Source organism: Benincasa hispida, chromosome 1, assembly GCF_027475165.1.
Source record: "Benincasa hispida cultivar pf3 chromosome 1, pf3_genome.v1.1, whole genome shotgun sequence".
Taxonomy (NCBI): Eukaryota; Viridiplantae; Streptophyta; class Magnoliopsida; order Cucurbitales; family Cucurbitaceae; genus Benincasa; species Benincasa hispida.
In genome coordinates this window covers 78,514,640-78,536,343 of record NC_143478.1, presented here as the reverse complement: position 1 = coordinate 78,536,343, position 21,704 = coordinate 78,514,640, and the positions used below count along the sequence as shown (strand labels likewise).

General features: G+C 27.7%; 1 protein-coding gene across 1 annotated transcript; it reads left to right on the top strand.

Annotated features, from left to right (window-relative positions):
* Nucleotides 1–7,690: 7,690 nt before the first annotated feature.
* On the top strand, nucleotides 7,691–9,419 carry LOC120069570 (uncharacterized). The gene is made up of 3 exons (XM_039021363.2): nucleotides 7,691–7,976; nucleotides 8,088–8,235; nucleotides 9,191–9,419. Exons 1-3 carry the CDS (start codon nucleotides 7,780–7,782, stop codon nucleotides 9,284–9,286), a joined length of 441 nt encoding a protein of 146 aa, XP_038877291.1. The 5' UTR covers nucleotides 7,691–7,779; the 3' UTR covers nucleotides 9,287–9,419.
* The last annotated feature ends 12,285 nt before the right edge of the window (nucleotides 9,420–21,704 follow it).

Genomic DNA, 21,704 nt, shown 5'->3' with positions numbered 1-21,704 from the left:
TTTAAATCATGCATACTAATATATTATACCACTTATAATATAAAATGATGCATGAAAAGAATGCATAACTTATGGTGGGTTCTAAAACTATATGACATACATTATGGCATATAAATTAAACATATATCATATGCATATTTAATTAAAATTGATGGACCGGGATAGTTAATCTCAAAAACCAGAAAAACAAAGGTTAAACTATTATAAAAGTTGAGTCCATCGGTTCGGAACAAGTGAACCGGGTCTTGAACCGCTCGCCTTGAAGTCTTGCAACTTGATAGTGTAGTAAACTTCTTATCGTTGAGCAACGAGCGTCGAGTATAAAAAATTATGTAAATGCAATCGAGTAGCTTCTGACTATGCGGTGAGCATGAAAGACCACATGATTGTGCAGTGTGTATCGAGTAGCGTATACCATGCGATCGTGTAGCTAAAGACTATGCGATGAGCATGATAGTCTACACAATCGAGTAGCATGTGCCGAGTATTGTATACTATGTAATCATATAGCTACTGACTATGCGATATGCCTTGCGTCGAGTAACATATACCGCGCGATCGTCCACTTTGCGTGCGCCAACACGATCATGCAGCCAACGCAACACGATTGTGTAACAACTTTACACGATCATGTAGTATTTAGCTATGCAATCATTTAGCAGAAGCTACACGATCGTACAGAAAATTCTACACGAATGCATAGTAAAATCTAAACAACTATTTAGCTCCAGCTACACGATGTGTCGTCCACCATTTCTTCTTCTGCATCGAAACACACTGCAACCTTCACTTTTAAAGCTTCACGAACGACTCAAAACTAAAACGAATACAAACTCGATTGTAAGTTTAATGCTAAAAAAATGCAGGGGCCCATACAAATTAACTTTTGTAATTCAAACAGAAAGCAAAAACAGAGATTACTACTCTGAAACATCTATCAACAACGATCCACATACATTCAACATTTAAATGCAATGCAGAACAATTAAAACCCACCAAAACTGTAAACGATTTCAATACAGAAAATAGAATTTGGAATCAGAACTACAACCTGACTTTTATACCAATTGAAGGAACTCATATACAAAAGATCCATGAGCAGAAGCGGATCGTCCAAATCTCATTTTGATTGAAAACATAAATTTACAGCAAACACACAGATTATGCACTAAGCAAAATTACAGTATGCTTTTAATACAAGAAAAAAGGTTCAAGTGATTATACCTTTGAAGAACACTTCTTCTTGTACAACCCTCGAACAGTCACGAACTCCTCGAATAGCAACAAAATTTGAACCAAAAGTGTGAAGACACTACCTCTTGGAGACCTCGATATTCTCAGGGTGAGAATCCAAGAGTGGTGGACTCTGACTATTTTGGTTAAGAGTGAGTTTTAGAGAGTTTGGAGGAGGAAGACAATTGAGGAAGAAGCACTATCGCATAACAATATTCTCCAATAGTGTAGTTCAAAGCTTCTATCGTATAGGCTCTGTAAAATTCGTATTTATTCGTTATGAAAAAATAAAATCATATTTTATTTATTCTATTTTGCCATAAAAATCAACTAACCAGGTGGTTAGAGAGAAAAAGGAATTTATTATCTAAAATAATAAATAATATAAATAAATATGATAATCAACCTATCATATTATATTTATAACCTAGTTTTAATATTGCATTATATACAATATAAATTATTATTTTTTCTCTATTTTATGGCATTTAATATAGATCATATTTATATTAAATTTAACAACTATGAATCTCATTCATAAAAAATATATTTGAATCCCATTCAAATATTTAATCCTCGAATTAAACAATAATGTATCAAATACATTATGTCAATTATATCATATATAATTGAATCAATTTAATTATATCATGTATAATAAAATTTTCTCTTATTAATTTGAACAATTCAAATTAACCAAAAAATTGATTTTCAACTAAATTCTTTTGAGCTACCAAGGGAACCTTATGGATCTAAACCTTTAGCTTGAAACTCCAACGATACGTGAATAATTAATTAAACTCTTTAATTACATTATCCACCATTCGTTAACTATCGGGCAGTCCACTAAAGGCTGACAGCTGCACTCATCGTATTACAGATATATTTCTATGTCCATCGAATATAACTAATCAACAATACAAGAACCCTTCACAAATTGCTCGTAAGTACAGCTGGGCCAAATCACCGATTTACCCCTGTTGTTACATCTAACTCCTTAAATACCATTGATTTCTCTAATGAACAATAGATCATAGTCCCATTATGACTAAACCCCTCTCGGGCCAGGAGAGGGTGTGGCGCTACATTATTCAAGACCCAGAATCAGCCCTTAAGGGAGCAATTTATCTACATACCCCTGCATTTGGGAATGAGTGAATTCTATCTTATGTAGCTAAGTTCCCAGCTCCCCAATTAGACGAATCTCCAAAATGGTAAGTTTGTTGAGTCGGCGATCTGGTCACTCTCACCCATACAAATCAAATGATCGTCCTCATATGCAAGAGTTCACAACTCACTCAGGATTAAGGTCATGCTATCTATGGTCATCCTAGTGAAATGAAAGTCTCTATTATGAACGATATTATATAATGAGATTAAACATTTCGTGGTTCGGTCTTATACAAACTCCTTTGTATAAAATATTTCCGCTCGCATGTCTAATACAAGAATGATTAGGATCAGATCATTTGTAGCACTTTACAACATTTGTAACATCTATAAAGCGAGACATACTCGTAGTGTCACCAGGATAAGGTACCTAGCCTTATCCATCTACTACAAGTCATTTAGGTTATCACTTAAACATGATCCACCTGTATGTCTCCACATACAAGTTTAAGTACCCACGATATCCCTTGTTTGAGAGACGGCATCAAAGAATCAAACATTAGAAATTGTACCCACGATACTATACTGAAATCAATACAAAATTCAACGAATTAAATTTCTTTGGAAATCTTATGTGAACAAAGACCATAATGATAATTTGAGAATTTCAATAAATTACTAAAAATATCTTTTTCTATTGGTCCCCTCACCCCCAAAAAGTAGTTAAAAGGTAGGTATGTGAAGTTTAGTTAAATTTAGCTCAACGATAATTCACATCTTCTTTGTTAGAGGTCAAAGATTTGATTCTCATCTACGCCGTTGTTATACTAAAAAAAACTAAATTGTTTCATTAGTGGTTTTTTTTTTTTTTCTTAGAAAAGAAACGAGATTACATTTTGTTATCTAAAATGCCAAGTTAAAAGAAAGTAAAAGTTTCATTTGAAAAATAAATAATAGAAAATAAACAATTTTTTAAAAAAAAAAATAAAATTGTAATATTAGACATTAAAGTTGGTATGAAAGTGACAGTTATATATAATACATATTAAAAAAGTATCCATAAAATTGAGCAACATAAAATAAGTTTGACCATGAAATATGGTGCAGAGGAGCAGAAGGCTGTGTATACTGAGAACTAAGCGTTGTTCATTGAACCCATGGCCATGGAAATAGCTTCAGCTGATCAGGTGTGCTTCTCTTTGCAGTACTGATGAAAAACAACCCACTGTTTTGGATATTTGGAAAAGGACCACCAATATTAAATTAACCCAATCCTACCCCTCCTCTGCCCCAACACTCTGGCGGATACACGAGACCGTCCGATCGAACCCTTTCTTTAAAAAAATTATTCAATGTGATTGACACTCTTCTAATAGAAAAAGATGGTTCTGAAAATTCAAGTATTTTTCATTTGAAATATGCAACTGATATTTGCATTGTAATAACTATCCATTTTTTAGCATTTATATTCAACGTGTAGTTGGCACTTGTAGGTTTCATTGAAATGTACGATCATTGGTATATACGTGATTTAAATGAAATGCATGCACAAAAGGTAGGTAAATGAATGGTTTGGTTATATACATGAAACTAGTTAACTAGATGTAAATTTGGGCTTATAATAGGTGTTGGAATTTCATTAGCATTACCTAGCTCTAAAACTAGGGAAAGGGCCTAAGGATTTTCTTATTGATGATAGTGGCTATACCCAAACCTATCTTACACGAGACTCTTTTTAAAGGATGTGTAGTGGAGATTTTAAATATTGGACTTTTTGATCATCAAGATTATTTGCATAAACTAATTGATTTATGCTCAGGCCGACAACTATTTTTAATTATTAACTGGCTAGTAATTTTGGTCCTTTAAAAGTTTTAATATATATACATTGTCAATGTTTATAATTTAATTTCAGATATAAATTTTTTTAAAAAATCCAAAATAATTGGTTGAAAATGTTAGGAAGAGGAGGTTAGTTTTGGGTTAGTTGGAAAAATTAAGCAAAAAGTAGTCAAAGATTCCCTGTGGTTAGGCCCATGTTTATTTCCAGGGTCCCCCACCTTTGTCCCCTCTCCTATTGACACGTGGAGCTTTCTCATGAGCTGACCATTCCGACAATGACACATGTTGGTCCTTCATCTGCTCTGACACACGGGCTTTTTCCATCACACATTTTCACGTTTTCTTCCATACCATTTTTAGCTTACATTTTAAAACAAAATAATTATGTTAAACTTTTAAGTCCAACTCCAATATATTATTTTAAATCAAAGTATCATAATTAATTAACTGCCATTTTAGGAAGTAAAATAGGTTTTGAACATAAAGATTATTTATTAGATTAGGGTTTTATTCACAATACAATAAAATTGAAACTGACTTTAAATACTCTAAAAGCTGAAAAGCTCAATTGCCTTCTACATATTAGAATTAAAATATATAAAATACTCTAACAGATAATAATTGCCTAGTTTAATAATATATATTTAATGATTATTTACCAAGCTTCATTTTAAACACCTTAAAAATGTCTACCTTCATCTTTTCTTTTTTTTTTTTCAAATACATTTATTACATTATACTAAATTGTTATTATAACGTTTTTTACTATCGATCTTGAGACTAGAATTTCAATTTCTCATCCCCGCATATTGTAGTAAAAGAGCTTAAAAGTGAGAAATAATCAATTCTCTCACCCTATATACACATTGCCAGAAAAAAAAAATTATTATAGTGTTTTGAAATAAATCTCATATAATAATTATCTTATACAATTGATGTGAATACAAATTTGATTCGGATAGAAAATACAAATGTCAAACTTAATAATGATGGTATCATTTGGTATTTAAAAATGGTTACTTATTTTTCATAATCTTTTAATCATGGTCTTCATCTTTCTTTATTAAGATATCATTTAAATTCTTAGCCAAATTTTAGAAAACAAAACAAGTTTTTAATAATTACATCATTTAATTTTCTATTAACTTGAGATTAATTAAAGACATTTTTATAAAGTAGATATATAACAAAATAGAAACAAATAAAAATTCATAAGTAGATAGTGTTTATAAAACTTAACTAAAAAACAAATGGGACCTATCTCTTGAATTGAAATTAAAGTAATAGCATAGTTATAATAACATTTTAAATGTTTTAAAAGTGTTTTTAAACCTTTTAAAGCATGCCCTAAGTATGCCTAGCTACAATGAAATAAATAAACCAATTTAAATATATAATTTCTTTGAAAATTTTAAGAGAAGTAAGAAAATGAAAACTCTCTTCAGAAATTTATTAGTCATTAGAAATTGACAAAGGAATACAATGCAAACACATACTATCATGTAATTAACTGCCAAAACAATAATTTAAGGATGAATTTGAACAATTTCTCGAACTTAAATGATAGAAATGTTTTTCTTTCTTTTTTCTTTTTTTTTTCTTACGAAGGTTACAAATTAAACACAATTACAAAGAAATAAGAGAGGACTGATCTTTATTAACAAGATAAAAAAGTTAATCAAAATTGTCACACATCAAGATATTAATAAACTCTTAATGAACCAAATCATCGACATGGACGGAGTCACATAGGAGCTAAGCAAGGCACGTGTCCCCCCTCAGTTTATCTTTCTTTTCTATTTTTAATATAAATTATAAAGTAATATATATTAATATGTATATAAAAGTTCAAGATAAGTAACAAAAATGGAGTTGGCTTGTTGGGTGTGTGATGTTGTTTGGATGGTAGTAAATAGAAGTTTGATTCTTACTATTTGCAATATTTTATTTCAAATTTTTGTATGTGTTTTTCATCTCTAATGAGCTTTTAAAGCCCAAGTCATATAAAGAAAAATAATCAAACAATATTTTTTATAGCAACAAGACTGGACAGTTTTAGACTTTTTTTCCTTCTTTTTGAGATTTATTTTTCAATCTCAAGAACATTCGATTAAAGAAATATCGTTCATTTTTTGCACATAATTTTTATATTCACATTACATTTTACATATTTTTGTTTATTTACATGTTACTTTTACATTCACATTTACTCGTATAGGTTTTTAAAATTAATTTCAGAGTTCAAGCAAGAGAATTATTTGTTGTCACTCGTTTAGACATGCAAACTTGACAAATAAGTTTTAAAATCTTCTTAGACTTTAAGTTTTTATGCCTTTAAATCAATATAATAGAATGTAACATTCTTATTATTAATAATTTTGTAGAGTTAGTTCAAAAATTAATATGCAGAGATATTATAAAAAAAAAAAAAAAACAACAATAGAGACGGTAAAAATATTATCCAAAGAAGAAAAATGTTTTAGATTATGAATGATATCTTAAATGGAAATCAATCTAGAAAAACTACCTACACATCTTGGTCTAAGAACTAAAATTTATTATTATAATTATAATATTCGAGATCAAGTTCATATAATATATTTACTAAAAGGTCAGCCTTGAAATCATACTTTTCCACCTAAGAATTTTGGTACAAAGTCAAGGTGATATAACTGGGTTAAGTGAATATTCTAATTAGTTAGAATATAACATTTCAAAGGATGCTACATTCTATTTATGTTGTTATCTATTCAAACCAGAAGTAAGTAAAGATTTAGGATCGATTTCAAAACATGAAAACTTGTAGAGGGCAATTGTAATGTAATAAATTAGTTAATAGATGAAGTTGTGAATTTTTTTTTTTTTACCTTCATTTATAGTTTTTTTTTTTTTTTTTTTTTTTTTTTGGGTTAGACTTCTACATCATGGACCCCCTATTTTGAGACCGTTTGAATGTGCTTAAATTCAAATTTTCTAAATATACAAAGTGTATTTACTATCATGACAATAATGAGAGCAATTAAAGTTATAGAATTTGTACAAAAAGTCAACATTTTTAACATACAAAACGATCTAAATAAAATATAAAAAGAAATCTATCCATCCAAACTTAAAAGTACAGCAATAATTAACGTAGAGATCCAAATATTCCATATATCTTGAAATATGTGGGGTCTTTTTTCCACTTTAATTAATTAATGGTTGATTAGGGTTTGACCCTTCATATTAAAAATAATAATAGTAATAAAATAAAGGGGGGAAAATGCATAAATAAACCTAATATTTTTCCATTATTTTTCAATTTGCTCTTAACTTAAGAAATTTCAAGTTCATGAACACACGAAACCCTAGAAGATGATCAAAACCCCTAGCAAAATGTCAATTTTAAAAAAAAAAAAAAAAAGAAAAGCAAAAAAACTTTCTTTAATCATTTGAATTTTTTGGGAACTCGATGCCCTCCCCCTCACTAACCAAAATTAAACTTTATATTTTTAAACAAGTATATATCCAACCGACCCTAATTAAATTGTACTTTAATCATTATATATATTGAAGAAAAAAGGAAATATTATATATATATATATTTGTCTGGTGATGGTTTTAGTTCATGCATTAAATAGCTCCATATTTTCTAAATCTTTGCCGGAAACCGAGAAGAAAGCCACAATGCAGGAGAACAGATACGATGGTGGACACGAACAAGGCGGCGGTGGCGGTGGCGGATGCGGCGGCGAATGTTACTTCGTTTTCATGAACTATGATCCTGAATATGAACGTCTTCGGGCTGATCGGTTAGTAAAAGTGTTGGACAACAATCTAAAATCGGTTCTTTTTATTAAAAAAAAAACAAGTTTTTAATTTTCTAACATTTTTTTTAATTTGATATTATTTTTGGTATGAAGATCTGGGGAAGGGGTAGATGAGCTTGATCTGTATCTGAGTAGAAAACACGATGAGATTCTGGGGAGGTGGTTGGAGCCCGGAAGTTACAGAAAAATTTCGTCTTTTCTCATCGTTGACGGGTTTTCGGTCGAGATTACCGAAGATCAGGTATTTAAGGTTTCATTTGTTAACCATTTTAATACAATATTCAAGCCATTACAAAAGAAAAATTCAGATTATATTCTTTTGTTTATTTTATAATGTTTCCTCCTTTACTTTCACATTCACTTTTTGAAATCAAATTCAACTTTGATAATTAAGAAATAGTTCTTAGAAATACGCATTTTTTCTTTAATATTTTGTCGAGATTTTTAATTTTTAATTTTTTTATAAGTTTTCTTAAGATTTTTAAAATGGGTAGATAGTGAAAAAGAAAATGGAGGTATAACTTATAACTTAAAAGAAGTATTTTATAAGATATAAGTTTATATTTTGGAGTGATTTTGAAGTTTGTTAAAATCATTTTTACTATATTCTAAATCACTCCAAAACATACAATTAATCACTTCTAATATTAATTTAATATTTAATTTTATATTTTTGAATATAATTTTATATTATCAAAGTTGGTTTTGAATTATTCTGAAAATAATAGAAAAAATAACTTCCAAAACATTGTCCTAAAAACACAAACCCCAACGCAAAATCATTGCCAAAACAAGTTTTTTTCTCTCTCTTTTGGGTTAAAGATGTTAGTACTAAGTATAAAAAGGAAAGAAAAATTGATTTTAGTTACCATAAAGTTTAGTTTGTCAAACTTTGATTAAAAAAGATTTGTTGAAAATAAATTAGGAAATTATTGAAAATTGTTAATTTATAAAGAAACCTTATTGTCCCAAAAGTGAACATTTAGATGGTATTTCATTTTCTTTTTCTAGGTTGTTAATGAAAGAAAATAAGATAGCCTTTAGATTTGTAAAAGGGAAAAGGACACATTAACTTCAGCTTTCTATTCCCACATAAATAGTTTTAAAAAAAAAGGTCTTGGAAAAATGATTCAAAATAGATACAACTAAGATTTTCTTTTAATGATAAATGGTTTGGTTTTTTGATGATTAAACAGGCAAATGTGCTTAGATGTGCAGAGGGAGTGAGGGTGGTGGAGAAGAATCAAGACCAGCCTCTCATTAATGGAACATCAAGGGAAGAAGGTGACTAAAACACAAGGGAAAAGAAAATTAGAGAATTATATTTGGAATTTTCTAAATCAAATCTTGTATCGTTAACAACTTCGAGGTTAAAGGTTCGTAATCTCCACCATATTTGAAGAATTAAATAGATTTGTCTTGTTAGTTCATGAAAATAAAGTTTCTTAAATCAATCACAAACCGAAACAAAACTCAAAGAGATATGTCATATATGCATTATTGTAAAAAAAAAAAAAAAAAAAAGAAAAAGATAAGAAGTCATATATACATCTACTACAAAATAAAATTCAAGGAGTTTGAATCTTCATCTTCCCATTATTGAATTATAAAAGTGAAAAAATTACAATAGCTTTTTTCAATCATGCAAAAGATATCTAAACTTTTATCTTGTGTTAATCTTGGAGTTGAACCTAATACAATCATAGTAGTTTTTCAACATAGTCATTTCAGCTAAAGATATATATAAGCTAGAATATTTAAGTATGTTTGAGAATGATTTTAACATTGTTAAAATCACATTTGCAAGTTCAAAAAATTATTCAAAATACTATTTTAATCATTGAAAATCAATTTTGACCGTATGAACATTATGTTTAAAAGTGAAAAAGATTTTGAATGATAAAGACGTGATTTTAAAATGATAAAATGATTTTAATCCTTCAAAAATCACTTCCGAGACTGTTTCAGCTTTGAATTGATTATCAGTCTTTAGGGTTTTTTTCAAACAACTAATAGAAAGAGATGGGAGAAAACAAAAACAATTGTGAAAAAGTTGTAATTTCCTGTTCTAGTTGATTGCCATGGAACATGGGAATCTCTCATTGCAGGTTGCTTTTCCTAGTTAAGGTTAAAATGAAATGCATTTTGAAAAAGAAGTAAGGAAAAAAAAAAAATCAAACTTGAAAAAAGACTGTCATTTGTGGGTCCATGTCCACCTCAGTTCATCACATGCATCTAAAACAATTTCATTGGCCCTTTCCCATTGCCCTTAGAATAAGTTGAGTAGCTTTTCATCAATGATTTCCCCTCATTTATATTATATTTCCTTTTTTTTCAAGGATGGAAGATAGGTTATATCTCAATTATTATATTTAGCCACTATACTCTAAGTAACATGTTTGTTGATTTTAGAAAGTAAACATTTTGGCCTCTAAATTCTACCTCTCAAATTATATATATTCAATTAGGGTTCAATAACATGTAACATATACGGTTGACAGGGAGTAAAATAGTCTTTTACTATAAAGTTTAGAATCAATACAAAACATAAACGTCGAAAGTTAATAAGTTACGCAAATTTTGACATAATATATTGCCATAAAATAAGACATCAAAATTAGGTTAAAAGAAAAATATTTTAATAAGATAAAAAAATATTGAAATGATAATTAAAAAATAATAAAATTTGAAATCTATTGAAGTGGCATTTCTATTCATTACTTATTGGAGAAGACATACCTTTAGCGTCCCCTCCCCAGGGCTTCGAACAAAGCGTTGAAATCATGTCAATCGCCATTGGCGAAGCCCTTGAGGGAGAGAAAGCAAAGAGTATATCTTTTTTGAGGAGCCTCATTGCTTTTTATTTACTTCATCCTTCTTGAATGAGATTATTGGTTTAAGTTATACCCTCTTTTATAGGGTTCAAAAAGAAGTTTTTATGATACCAAATTAAAGTTTGGAATCTTTTGTTTTTGTTTTTTTGTTTTTTTTTTTTTGAACTATGGACAAGAGTGAAATTCACTAATCCTATTTTTTTGTTTTTGGTAAGATTTGTTTGATAACGATATTTTATCTTGATCAATCAATTTTATCGATTTTTTTAATTTCACGTTCGAGAGTGATTTTAAAATTGTTCCATTTTTTCATATTCAAAATTACTTGAAACTCGTCTTTAATCACTCAAAATTAATTTATTATTTCATTTTACACTTTTTAATACACTTTTTATATCATCAAAATAATTATTAAAACATAATTTGGAGTAATTTTGAAAATGTGAAAAATGATTTTGACTATTTCAAAATCACTTCCAAACATACCCTAATACAATTAGACTTAATTAATCAAGACAACCAATTGTTGAAGGCTAAAAATTAGCTCTTAGGGCAACAATACATCCCTACAATATACTCTAGCATAGTTGCTAATTTTCAACATTTTTAATTTAAATAAATAATATAATCCATATATAAATGGTAATCCGAAATTTTGAGAATTACATAAAGATAGTAAATATCTTCATTTTTTTAACCATCTCTAAACAAAGGTTGAGTCTTTAACAAAATGTAAGATCTTTTATATATCTCAATTTTATACAACTAAATAATTAAAATAATTTATCTAAAAGATACTCAATTATTCAAAAACATATTTCAAATGGATTGAAAATATGAATCAAATCTAAATGGAACCACTTTTATTTATATATATATATATATATATATATATATATATATTTTGTCACATGTGGATTGCATTGGTAGAGAATTTACTAAAAGTGACTTAGCTCAAACAAAATTATATCGAAAAAGAGAGAATAATATTTTTATAAATAACATATGATAAAATTGAAAGCATTAGATTACTTTTCTTCCATTATCATTCAAAAAAATGCCTCTTAGGAAACTCCATGAGGCAATTAAATAAGGGAATAGAGCATATTAACCTTTTATTCTTAGGAATTTAATACCTTATTCTTAATAAGGATGGAAAGAAAGTCAATACAAAATGGCATTTTCCCTATTTGACATTCCACATTTTATTAGTTATATATACCTTATCTCTTTCCCTTTTATCTACCCTTTTCCCAATTGCATTATATCTAAAAATTCCTATAATATGAAGAGATTTGGTTCAATAATTATTTATTCTATTGCCAAAATTCAGTTCACCATTTAGGGTGTTGCTAGGTGTTTGTTCAAAAAAATTCCCTTGCATGAGGAACAATGATCCAAAAACGTTTTTAGTACTATCATAGTATGAAAAAAAAAACATATATTATATCATCGTTTATTGTTGGTTATAAAAGAAACATTTAAGAATAGTGTGAGGTTCACGAAATAAAATATATATCATTTAAAATTGTGTTGAAATAAAAATATGTATTAATGTAGTATTTCAAGAATATGTGGGGCCTGTGACATAAATTTTTGTAACTTTAAATTCTATTTTAACTATATATTTTCATCTTTTACTTTTTTTACTTTTCATCTTTGTACTTTTAAAATTTTATAATGTTGGCATAATAAGAGACCTTTTTAAATATAAAAGAATATTTAAAAATATTTATTTTTTATAATAAAAAGTTTCAAAAGTACACAATTTTGAAACTATTTCTTAAAAGTGTAAATAATTTTTTAATTTTTTTATTTATAAGAATTATTTTTTTTAAAGCATAAAGAATAAAATAGATATTTTTAAAAATAAGAGATCAAAATAAATAATTTGAAAGTATAGAATGAAAAATAGAAGTATAAAAACTAAAATAGGCTCTCTGTCTTTCATGAAGAATTATATATAAAAATGAAAATAGAAATAATATAGTGCTTACATAATTTCCTCTTTTCAATTAATAATTGGTAATCATGACTAGCTAAATTCTTGTATTAAGATCTTATTGAAATCTATTTTTTTTAAAAAAAAAAAGAAGAAAAAAAAAAGCTCTAACAAGTAATGGGAAAAAAAAGGTTAGTTTTTATTAAAATCCATGTAGTCGAAATAAAAGTAATTTTGTTGAGTGCAATGGAACCACAATTTTTTTTTTCAGTTAATAGAGGTGGAGACATTTCAATTGCAGACCTCTAATTCAATTACTAAAATGCATATCGATAAGAAAATAAGTTTAAAATAATAATTACTCAAAAATAATTTAAAAAATATAATATTTTTTATTTTTATTTTTTACGAAAAATGCCAAAAATTTATTATTAGTTATGAAATGAATTCGAAGGTTAAATACAAATCTCGTCATTATATCTTCAGTTTTGATTCATTTTGATAATCATACTTTCAAAACATTTATTTTTGTCTTAATATTTTCAATTTTAATTTATTTTAGTTTTTGTACAGTCAAAATTCTCAATTTTGATCTTTGTTCTTCCAATTTTAATTCATTTCAATCTTTGAATTTTTAAAGGGTGACCATTTTGGTCCATTCATTTTTAAGGGACCAGCATAGACATTTTGAAAATATAGAGAGCAAAATGAATAAAAATTAAAACTATAAGGACTAACCTGAATGTTTTAAAAGTATATAGACTAAAATAAATTTAAAAAAAAAGTAAAATAGTATTTAAACTAACATGGTTTACTTTTTGAAAGACTTGAGAGTAAGATTTTAAAGTTTCCACTTCTATTTATTCTTCCAAATTCTTCAAATGCAAATATTATAAATAAAGAGAACAAAATATTGCCTTCAAAAAAAAAATCATACTCCCAAAATAAAGAAAATATTTGTTTGATATATATATTATATATATATATATATATATATATATATATATATATATATATATTATTTTTTTTAAGATTTTAGAGTTTTAATTTCGTTCGAGAGAGTTAGAGACCATCCAAATTAAACCAGGCGTCCTTGACAAAAATAATTACATTCCATATTTCTCATCAATCTGTATTTCACAAAAAGAAAATAAATATAGAAAATATATTATTTTCCCTATATTTTTCCTACAACATTGAAGCTAATGTTTCAATATCATAATGTTTTCGGTTTGTAAGTCTCAATACGAATCTTTTCATATTTATTAAGAGGATATAACATTAGGTTTAACTTTTAAATTTAATGATCATTTTGAATCTTTTGATTTCATCTTATTAATTTTAGAATTTACACTGGTTCTATCTTTTTTTTTAATGAAAACAATTAAGATGTCAAAATTGATCATATTCTCAAACAAACGAGTGTTAAACTTCTTTTTGATATTTTTCCTATATAATGATATTTAAAAAAATTAAATTAAATTAAATACCGTGATCTTCATTTAAAATTTTAACCACGTGACCTATTGACCGCATCCACCTATAAAATCTAATAATTTTTACTCAAAAGTTATATATTGATCATAACAAAAATAAAATAAAAGATATATACCCAAAAATAATATCATAAAACATAGTGTAATTAAAAAAAATAATCCATCAACACAAAGAAGGCAGCCCATGTTCAATATTTGTTCCTCAAGGGACATTTTCGTCCTTTTCTGCAGCTAAAGTTTATGTCTCATTGCAGATGTTCAAGAAAATACTGGTCTAATTTGTTTGTAGAAGGCCACTTGATTTATGGGCTTTTCTTATGGAACATAATTTTTTTAAGGGGTTTTGACATAAAATACCTTAAAATAGGATTATATTACATTTATGTCTTGAATATTTCATTTTTTATATATAAAAAGAATTATTGGATTTTGTTTTTCCACTCATGTTTACAATTTAGGCCTTGGTGTGTATATATATATAGTTGTGATTCTCTCTCCTCCATGGTAGCCTTCATGCATCAATGTTTTTTTCAAAAAAGAAAAATCATTGACTCTGTCACTTCCTCTTTCTTCCCCCTCCCTCTCTTTTCTCCTTCTAGCGATTTCACACCCCTCCACTGTCACAATTTGCCCGTCAGATTTGGCCGATGCCAGCGTCGTGGTTCACCAGTTCACCGTTTGTTGCCACCATTCGGCTAACCGCCGCCGCCACCATTCACCTATTGGATTCGATTGTCGACTTCCACACACCACCGACCGTCTTTCCGTCATCTATGGTCTCTCTCTCATCTTTCCGTCGCTACCTCTCTCCTTCTGTTCACCTTGCCACCGTCGACAACACGCCTCCCGATCCAGCCGTTGTCTCCCTCTGTTTAGGCTACTAACTAGCTGCCATCACCTTCTTCCTCAAATTCAGTGCATGGAGCGAATCTTTCGATGCAGGGCGAGCAGATCCGGTGCATCTTTCGGCGTATGGCGAGAAGATATGACGTGAGGCATCTTTTTCGACTCAGACTAGGAGATCCGACATGTGATTATTTTTCCAGCATGGGGCGAGCAGATCCAAAGGGTTATTTCTCCGGCATGGGGTGGACATATCCAATGCGGGATGAACCATCTGCGTGGTGTTCTACATGATGACGGTCGATGATGATATATAGGGTGATTTTTTGTATATATACTAGATATATACTGTCATATGAGGGTTTTATATATATATATATATATATATTGTAGTATGATACTTTTAGTTTTCGATATATAGAATGGTTTTTTTTCATATATACTGTGATATACATACATATATATATATATATATATATATATATATATATAATATATATATATATATATATATAATATTCTTTTTCAATATATAAAGTGGTTTTTTTATATATACTATGATTATATATATTCATTTCCAATCTTACTAGTGTATTTTGTATATTGTTTATAATATTTACAAACATCTAAGTAAAATGTTAACGTATATTTAAAAATAACTATGTATCTAAACTATGGTATATATATATATATATATATATATATAAATTACTTTACTAGTATATTTAAAAATGTTTTACCATTTTACTAGTTATTTTATATATTGGTTTGAATATTTGTAGACATCTAAAATAACGTTCGAAGGTATACAGACATACATATCAGGGCGAAATATATTGACATACATATCAAAACATATTTATATCAAAAATCAACATGAAAAACAAAATGATGATTATGTGAAGAATTGAATCAATCTCTAATTTATATACTACAGTATATTTCATATATTCTTTAGAATATTTTTAAATACCTAACAAAATGTTCTAAGTATATTTTAAATAATCATGAATCCGGGAAAAAAAAAAATACGTGAAACCAATGAAAACAGAAAATAAAATTTCATTAAATGCATTTTCTCTCTCCAATTAAATTAAATAAAAGAAAAAATCTCAAATTTTCTCCCTTCATTTGAAAATGTTAAAAAAATCATATTAAATACATTTTTCTTCTCTATCGTTAAGAAGCTTCATAAATAGAGAAATATATATAAAAATTAAAAATAAAAATAATAAAAAAGGTTAAATTTATCCAAAAAAAAATAATACTAAAAGCCTTTCTTAAAAAAAAATAAGACTTAAAAGGACATTTTTGAAAAATATGGTCTCTTTTTACGTAAAAATCTCATTCTTTTTAATTGTTAATGGGCCGTCCATTTTACACGGCCCGTTACATTTTACAAGTGGGCCTAAGGAGGCCATAAGGTTGATGGAAGAACATTTCGTTTGAGTAGGGGGTATGTGAAATTATTGTGTTTCAATTATTATACTTTGATATTTGCCGAATCCTCTCAAATTAAAATTTGTTTGACAAATTTTCATTTTAAAAAACAATGTAACCGTATAAAATCCCTAACATTTCGTGTTCTAATCAGGATAAACAAAATCTTTTAAATATTTATTAGAATACCTTGAATTTGTTTGTTGGCGCTTCAAATAACTAAGTACGGGCATCGCTAATAAATTCGTATTTAGCATATTTTTTTATTTATAGTTATTTATGATTATGATCTTAGGGTTTAGAGTAGTGCGCTGTATAATACTGTTCTCCCTCGGACAGAACTAACATATCGTTGAACCACGTATATTTGTGTATCGATTTTCTTTATCTCTACGTTTCTTTTTGTATTCTTTAATTGTCGATTTCGTAACAATATTTATATTTAAATTATATCAATTATCAATATTAAGTTAAAGATATGTACAATTTGATTTTTGTCACTGTCACATTGAAATGGGGAGTGGCAGTGTGTTAATGTTCATACTGTATCATCATATTTTCTTCGATGGTAATAAAAACAAATCTCTATGAGGTAGATGAGAGGAAAAAGTAGGTGTTAACTTTCAAAAGTGGATGTTTTTGTTCCAAAAATCATCCTATCATGATTTTCTAACATTATGAAAAAAAAATATCCCATAACGAGGATTTATTACTATGTGTTGCAGTTATAGTAACAATTGAGATCGTTTATATTTTAGAGAGTATATATACGAAATTGTTTGAGATTTATTGCTATCTTGTAGTTATGGTAACAATTGAGATAATTAATATTTTAGGGAGTGTGTACATACAACATTGTTTGAGATTTATTGCTATCGTGCAATTATGATAGCAACTAAGGTAACTAATATTTTAAGGAGTACTTGTATAAAACATTGTTTGAGATTTAGAAGTCTGTAAGTTTAGATGCTGTATCTTTGTCTTAAATGTGGGGTGAGATATTATTTGAAAGTTGTAAGTTTAAATATTGTATCTTTATCTTAAATGCGGGTGAACTGTACGGTGGGATGTTCTTTGTCTAGATGAAGAGTGAACACTTAATATCGTCAAGCAACTTTTATTTTCTTTTAACTTTTTTTTGTAACTTTATTTCTATGTCAAGTTTTTCTTAGGTGTTATGTAATTTTATTTTTTAATTAGGTGTCATATAAAACATTTATTAGACGTATATGACAGTATTGAATGAAATTTGGTATTTATTTGAGATATTTTATTTGTCAATTTGATCTAATAATATTCTAAATAAAAAAACAATACAAATTTAATACAGTTTTTTTATTGCATAAATAGACTTATCCTTGCGTTATAAAATATTTGTCAATACCAAATGGTACTCATATTTTTGGCATAAATACTTCCGACAAATTTTTTATCTTTGTCAATGCTTTTTCGCATCGGAAAATGGCTTCATTCTTGTAGTGAGGGGGTTGGGAGATTTTCTGTTTTATTGGGGTTTCTAATTGATACATGGATAGGTATTTGGAGGATTTTTTTCATTGTATTAAATTTCAATAGAAAAGTTTTGCGGTTTACAAAGCTATCGGAGATAGGTGTAAAATCAACTTTAATTTTAGCATGAAAAATCATCGTTCTTGAAAATGTTGTTTTCAATAAGGGTTTAGGATCTACCACGTTTTCTCATATTATAATTTTAAATTTTTAAAGGCAAAAGTTAGGTCTCGCACTCATTTTCCTTGAATATGATTATAATTTTACATATATTTATGCATATATATTTCATGAAATTCATTATTACTAATGAGTATTTAGTTTGTGAGGTTGTCTTTTTATTTACCTGTATTTTTGTTTGCTTGTATTTATTAGCATGTTACATACTTACCCACATTTATGCATATTACGTACACACTTTTCCACATTTTATTTTTAAATATTTGATCCAATTTATCATAATTGATTAATTAACATGTTGGTTAACCATATTCTAAAATACGAAAAAAAAAAACATTGACTTATCAAATTATCTATACAGCCATGAAAAAAAATTCAACAAAAATAAAAACAAATCCACTATATATTGTCAAGAATATCCACACTTGACATGTATCTATGCATATATACAACAAACATGTAAACAATATGTGAGTTTTGAGATAGGTGAAGAAATTAGCAATTGTTGTATTATTGATTACTTTTGGGTTTATTAGTTTTTTTTCTTTTTTTTTTTTTAAAAAAAAATCTTTGTTCAGATTTTGTTTATTAATTCTCTTTCACTATTCTATTCTTTTCTTTTCCTTTCTTTTTCTTCAGAAATTGGTTTAGTGAAGGAGAATATTGTCAAATCTTGAGAGTATTTTAGTCGCAATAACTTCAACAAACCCTCTTAAATAAAGATTTATGGTCTGATTGGAACCTCATGTTTTGATGGATCTCAATTCGTAATGGATTTTAATAAATTCCATCGTTTTGGTACTACATGAAATAGAATGATTTTAAAATTTAAAGTGATATCAAATTCAGTTTTTACTTTAAAAAAAAAGTTTCTGGACTAAAATGTTAGGATTTTACGGAATTTCATATGATTTGAAAATAAATTACTTAATTAATCTTGTCAAATTTTAATTTTTAATTAATATATTATAGTTAAAAATTTGTATTAGTAAATTCTTGATTTTTTCTTTTTTAGTTACCATCTAAACGCAAAATTTTAAATACATTCATTTCAAAACTTTTTTGTTTCAATAAAATAATTAATTTTAAATCATTTTTTAGATTTTAAATCACAAGATTTAAAACATTTCTTAAACGTTCTAGAATGAAAGAGGAGGAGCAAATGCCAAACGCTACATAGAGAGAAAAAATAATAATAAAAGCTTGGGGAAGTTTGTAGGAGAGAAGATGGTGTAAAATGAATTAGAAAAATATGGACACATCCGCTACATAATTAATTAATGATAACAAAATAATAATACTTAGGTGCCTACATCCATGGTTTAAAAATTCCATATCTAGAAATTTTGATTGGAAACATTTTGAAAAAAATTCGAGGACATTCAAAATTTAGAGAATATTCCGATTCCCCCATTTCAACGAAATTATTTCAAGAAAATTTCAAAAAAAATACGTCATTTCGCCAAAGGATTAAACCTTTTTATGGACTACTTTTTCTAATTTCCAACTTTCCTCAATTTTTAGCTTTATTGTCAACCCAAAATTTCATTTATAAAGAAATTGAATTTGTAAAAACCACAAAAAATAACATATATATATTTTTAACCTCTTTCAAACTTTTTTCATTAAATTTTCACACTATTTCACCTTCGAAATGAATTGATGTGAGTTTTCTTTCTTTAACCATAAAAAAACTTTCATAATTTTCACATCATTTCATCTCAAAATATTCCTAAATTTTATATTATTTTGTAATTATTTTCCATTTCTTTTTTAAATTTCTACTCTCAATCAACATTTACAGAGATATTTACAATAGACAATGTTATTTTACTTTATAGAAATTGTGAATTAAAATTTGTTAATTATAGTCTAATTAAACCACAATCAAAGTTTCATAAACTAATTATAACAATTCTCATCAATTTTCATAGATATTTCCATAAAATTGAGACCTCGATATTTTCCATCGATATTTCAAATCTTGGCTGCACCTATGTTTCATACTACCTTTTTTATGCACACATCAAAAAATAACTTGTTAATAATTAACAAAATGGATTATTGGGTGCAACAAAAGTTGCACAACGGATGATGAGTGCATGCTACACCCATGGTTTTTTTTCTAATCAAAATACCACCTATTTTTGGAGAATTAAATTATATGGTATAATAGAAAATAGGTGTACATAGTCCAGATTAGACTGGGTTGGAAGATTTTTGTAGACCAACCCAAAAATTGATAATGAACCCTATTATTTCTTTTTTGGAGGGTCAACCCAACCTAACCCAACCCAAAATTTCCGGGTTGAGCTGGATTGGGTCACCGGTTCTGTTTTTTTTTTTTTTTTTTAATTTGACTATTTTTTTTAAACTTATATATATACTAAGTTGGGCCAGATTGGGTCACCAGATTGGATCGGGTTTGGTCACCGGTTATGGTCGGGTCGGGTCATGGTCTACCCTAGACCCAACCCGAATTTAACATTTTTTAACCCAACCCAAAATAAAATCTAACCCAACCCAACCCTTGTGGTTTGGGTTGGGTAGTCCAGGTTGGTCGGGTTAGAATTAAAATTGGTTTGAGGCTATGCTTACTAATCAATAATTAAAATTGCCACAAACGTGATAGGTTTACATTTTGACCTAAGTGCAAAGGGAATCTAAAAAATCCATTGTTGTTACTTACTTTCATAGGAAAACGTAATGAAAAAGGAAAATGATGAAAAGTTAGTAAAAAAGGGAGTGTAGATTCCACATAATAATTACGATTATAAAACAATGTTAAACAACAACAAACATAATCAAATGAGACCGGCATCTAAATTAATTAAGAGGAAACACTGCTCATAGTAATTAATTAAACACAAACGCGACTATTTTTTTTAATACATATGAGTTGGTAAATAATTAATTGAAGGTTGGAAATGATAGGGAGGCAAAAATGGAAAGAAAAAAACAATAACATGTGTTCAAAAGAATTATTAAATATAATATGACCTAATATTAAAAAAAAAACGAATGATAAAAATGCCAACACTCGAGTTCGATTCATGAAAATAAAAGTTAGATTTTTTTTTTACAAGCGAAAAGTGTTAAATTTTAAGTTTAGAAAGTAAGAAAAGATTACTCATGAACCAAATATGTAATTAACTAAAACAATACAACCTAAAAAGTGTAGCAAATTGTAATTGCATCATATCATCATACTACTATGGCATCATATCAGATAGAATAGTGAAGAGAATGACCAAAATTCAAAATTATAAAGATAAATAAATAGACAGGAAAAACATTAATTTTGACTACAAAGTTCCTTTAAGACTAAGGTCTAAGATCTAATTTACGTAGGATTTGGAAAAATTAGTAAATGTATGAGAAGAAATGGTCTCAACACTTGGAATTTGGTGATGCAAAAAATCCAAGCCAGCTGGTGTTATGAGAAGGGCTGTCCATTCACAATCAT

Coding starts and splice junctions, on each gene's coding strand:
- LOC120069570 (XM_039021363.2), top strand. CDS start 7,780: ATGGTTTTAGTTCATGCATTAAATAGCTCCATATTTTCTAAATCTTTG. Junction 7,977..8,087: donor GAACGTCTTCGGGCTGATCG/GTTAGTAAAAGT, acceptor TTTGGTATGAAG/ATCTGGGGAAGGGGTAGATG. Junction 8,236..9,190: donor TCGAGATTACCGAAGATCAG/GTATTTAAGGTT, acceptor ATGATTAAACAG/GCAAATGTGCTTAGATGTGC.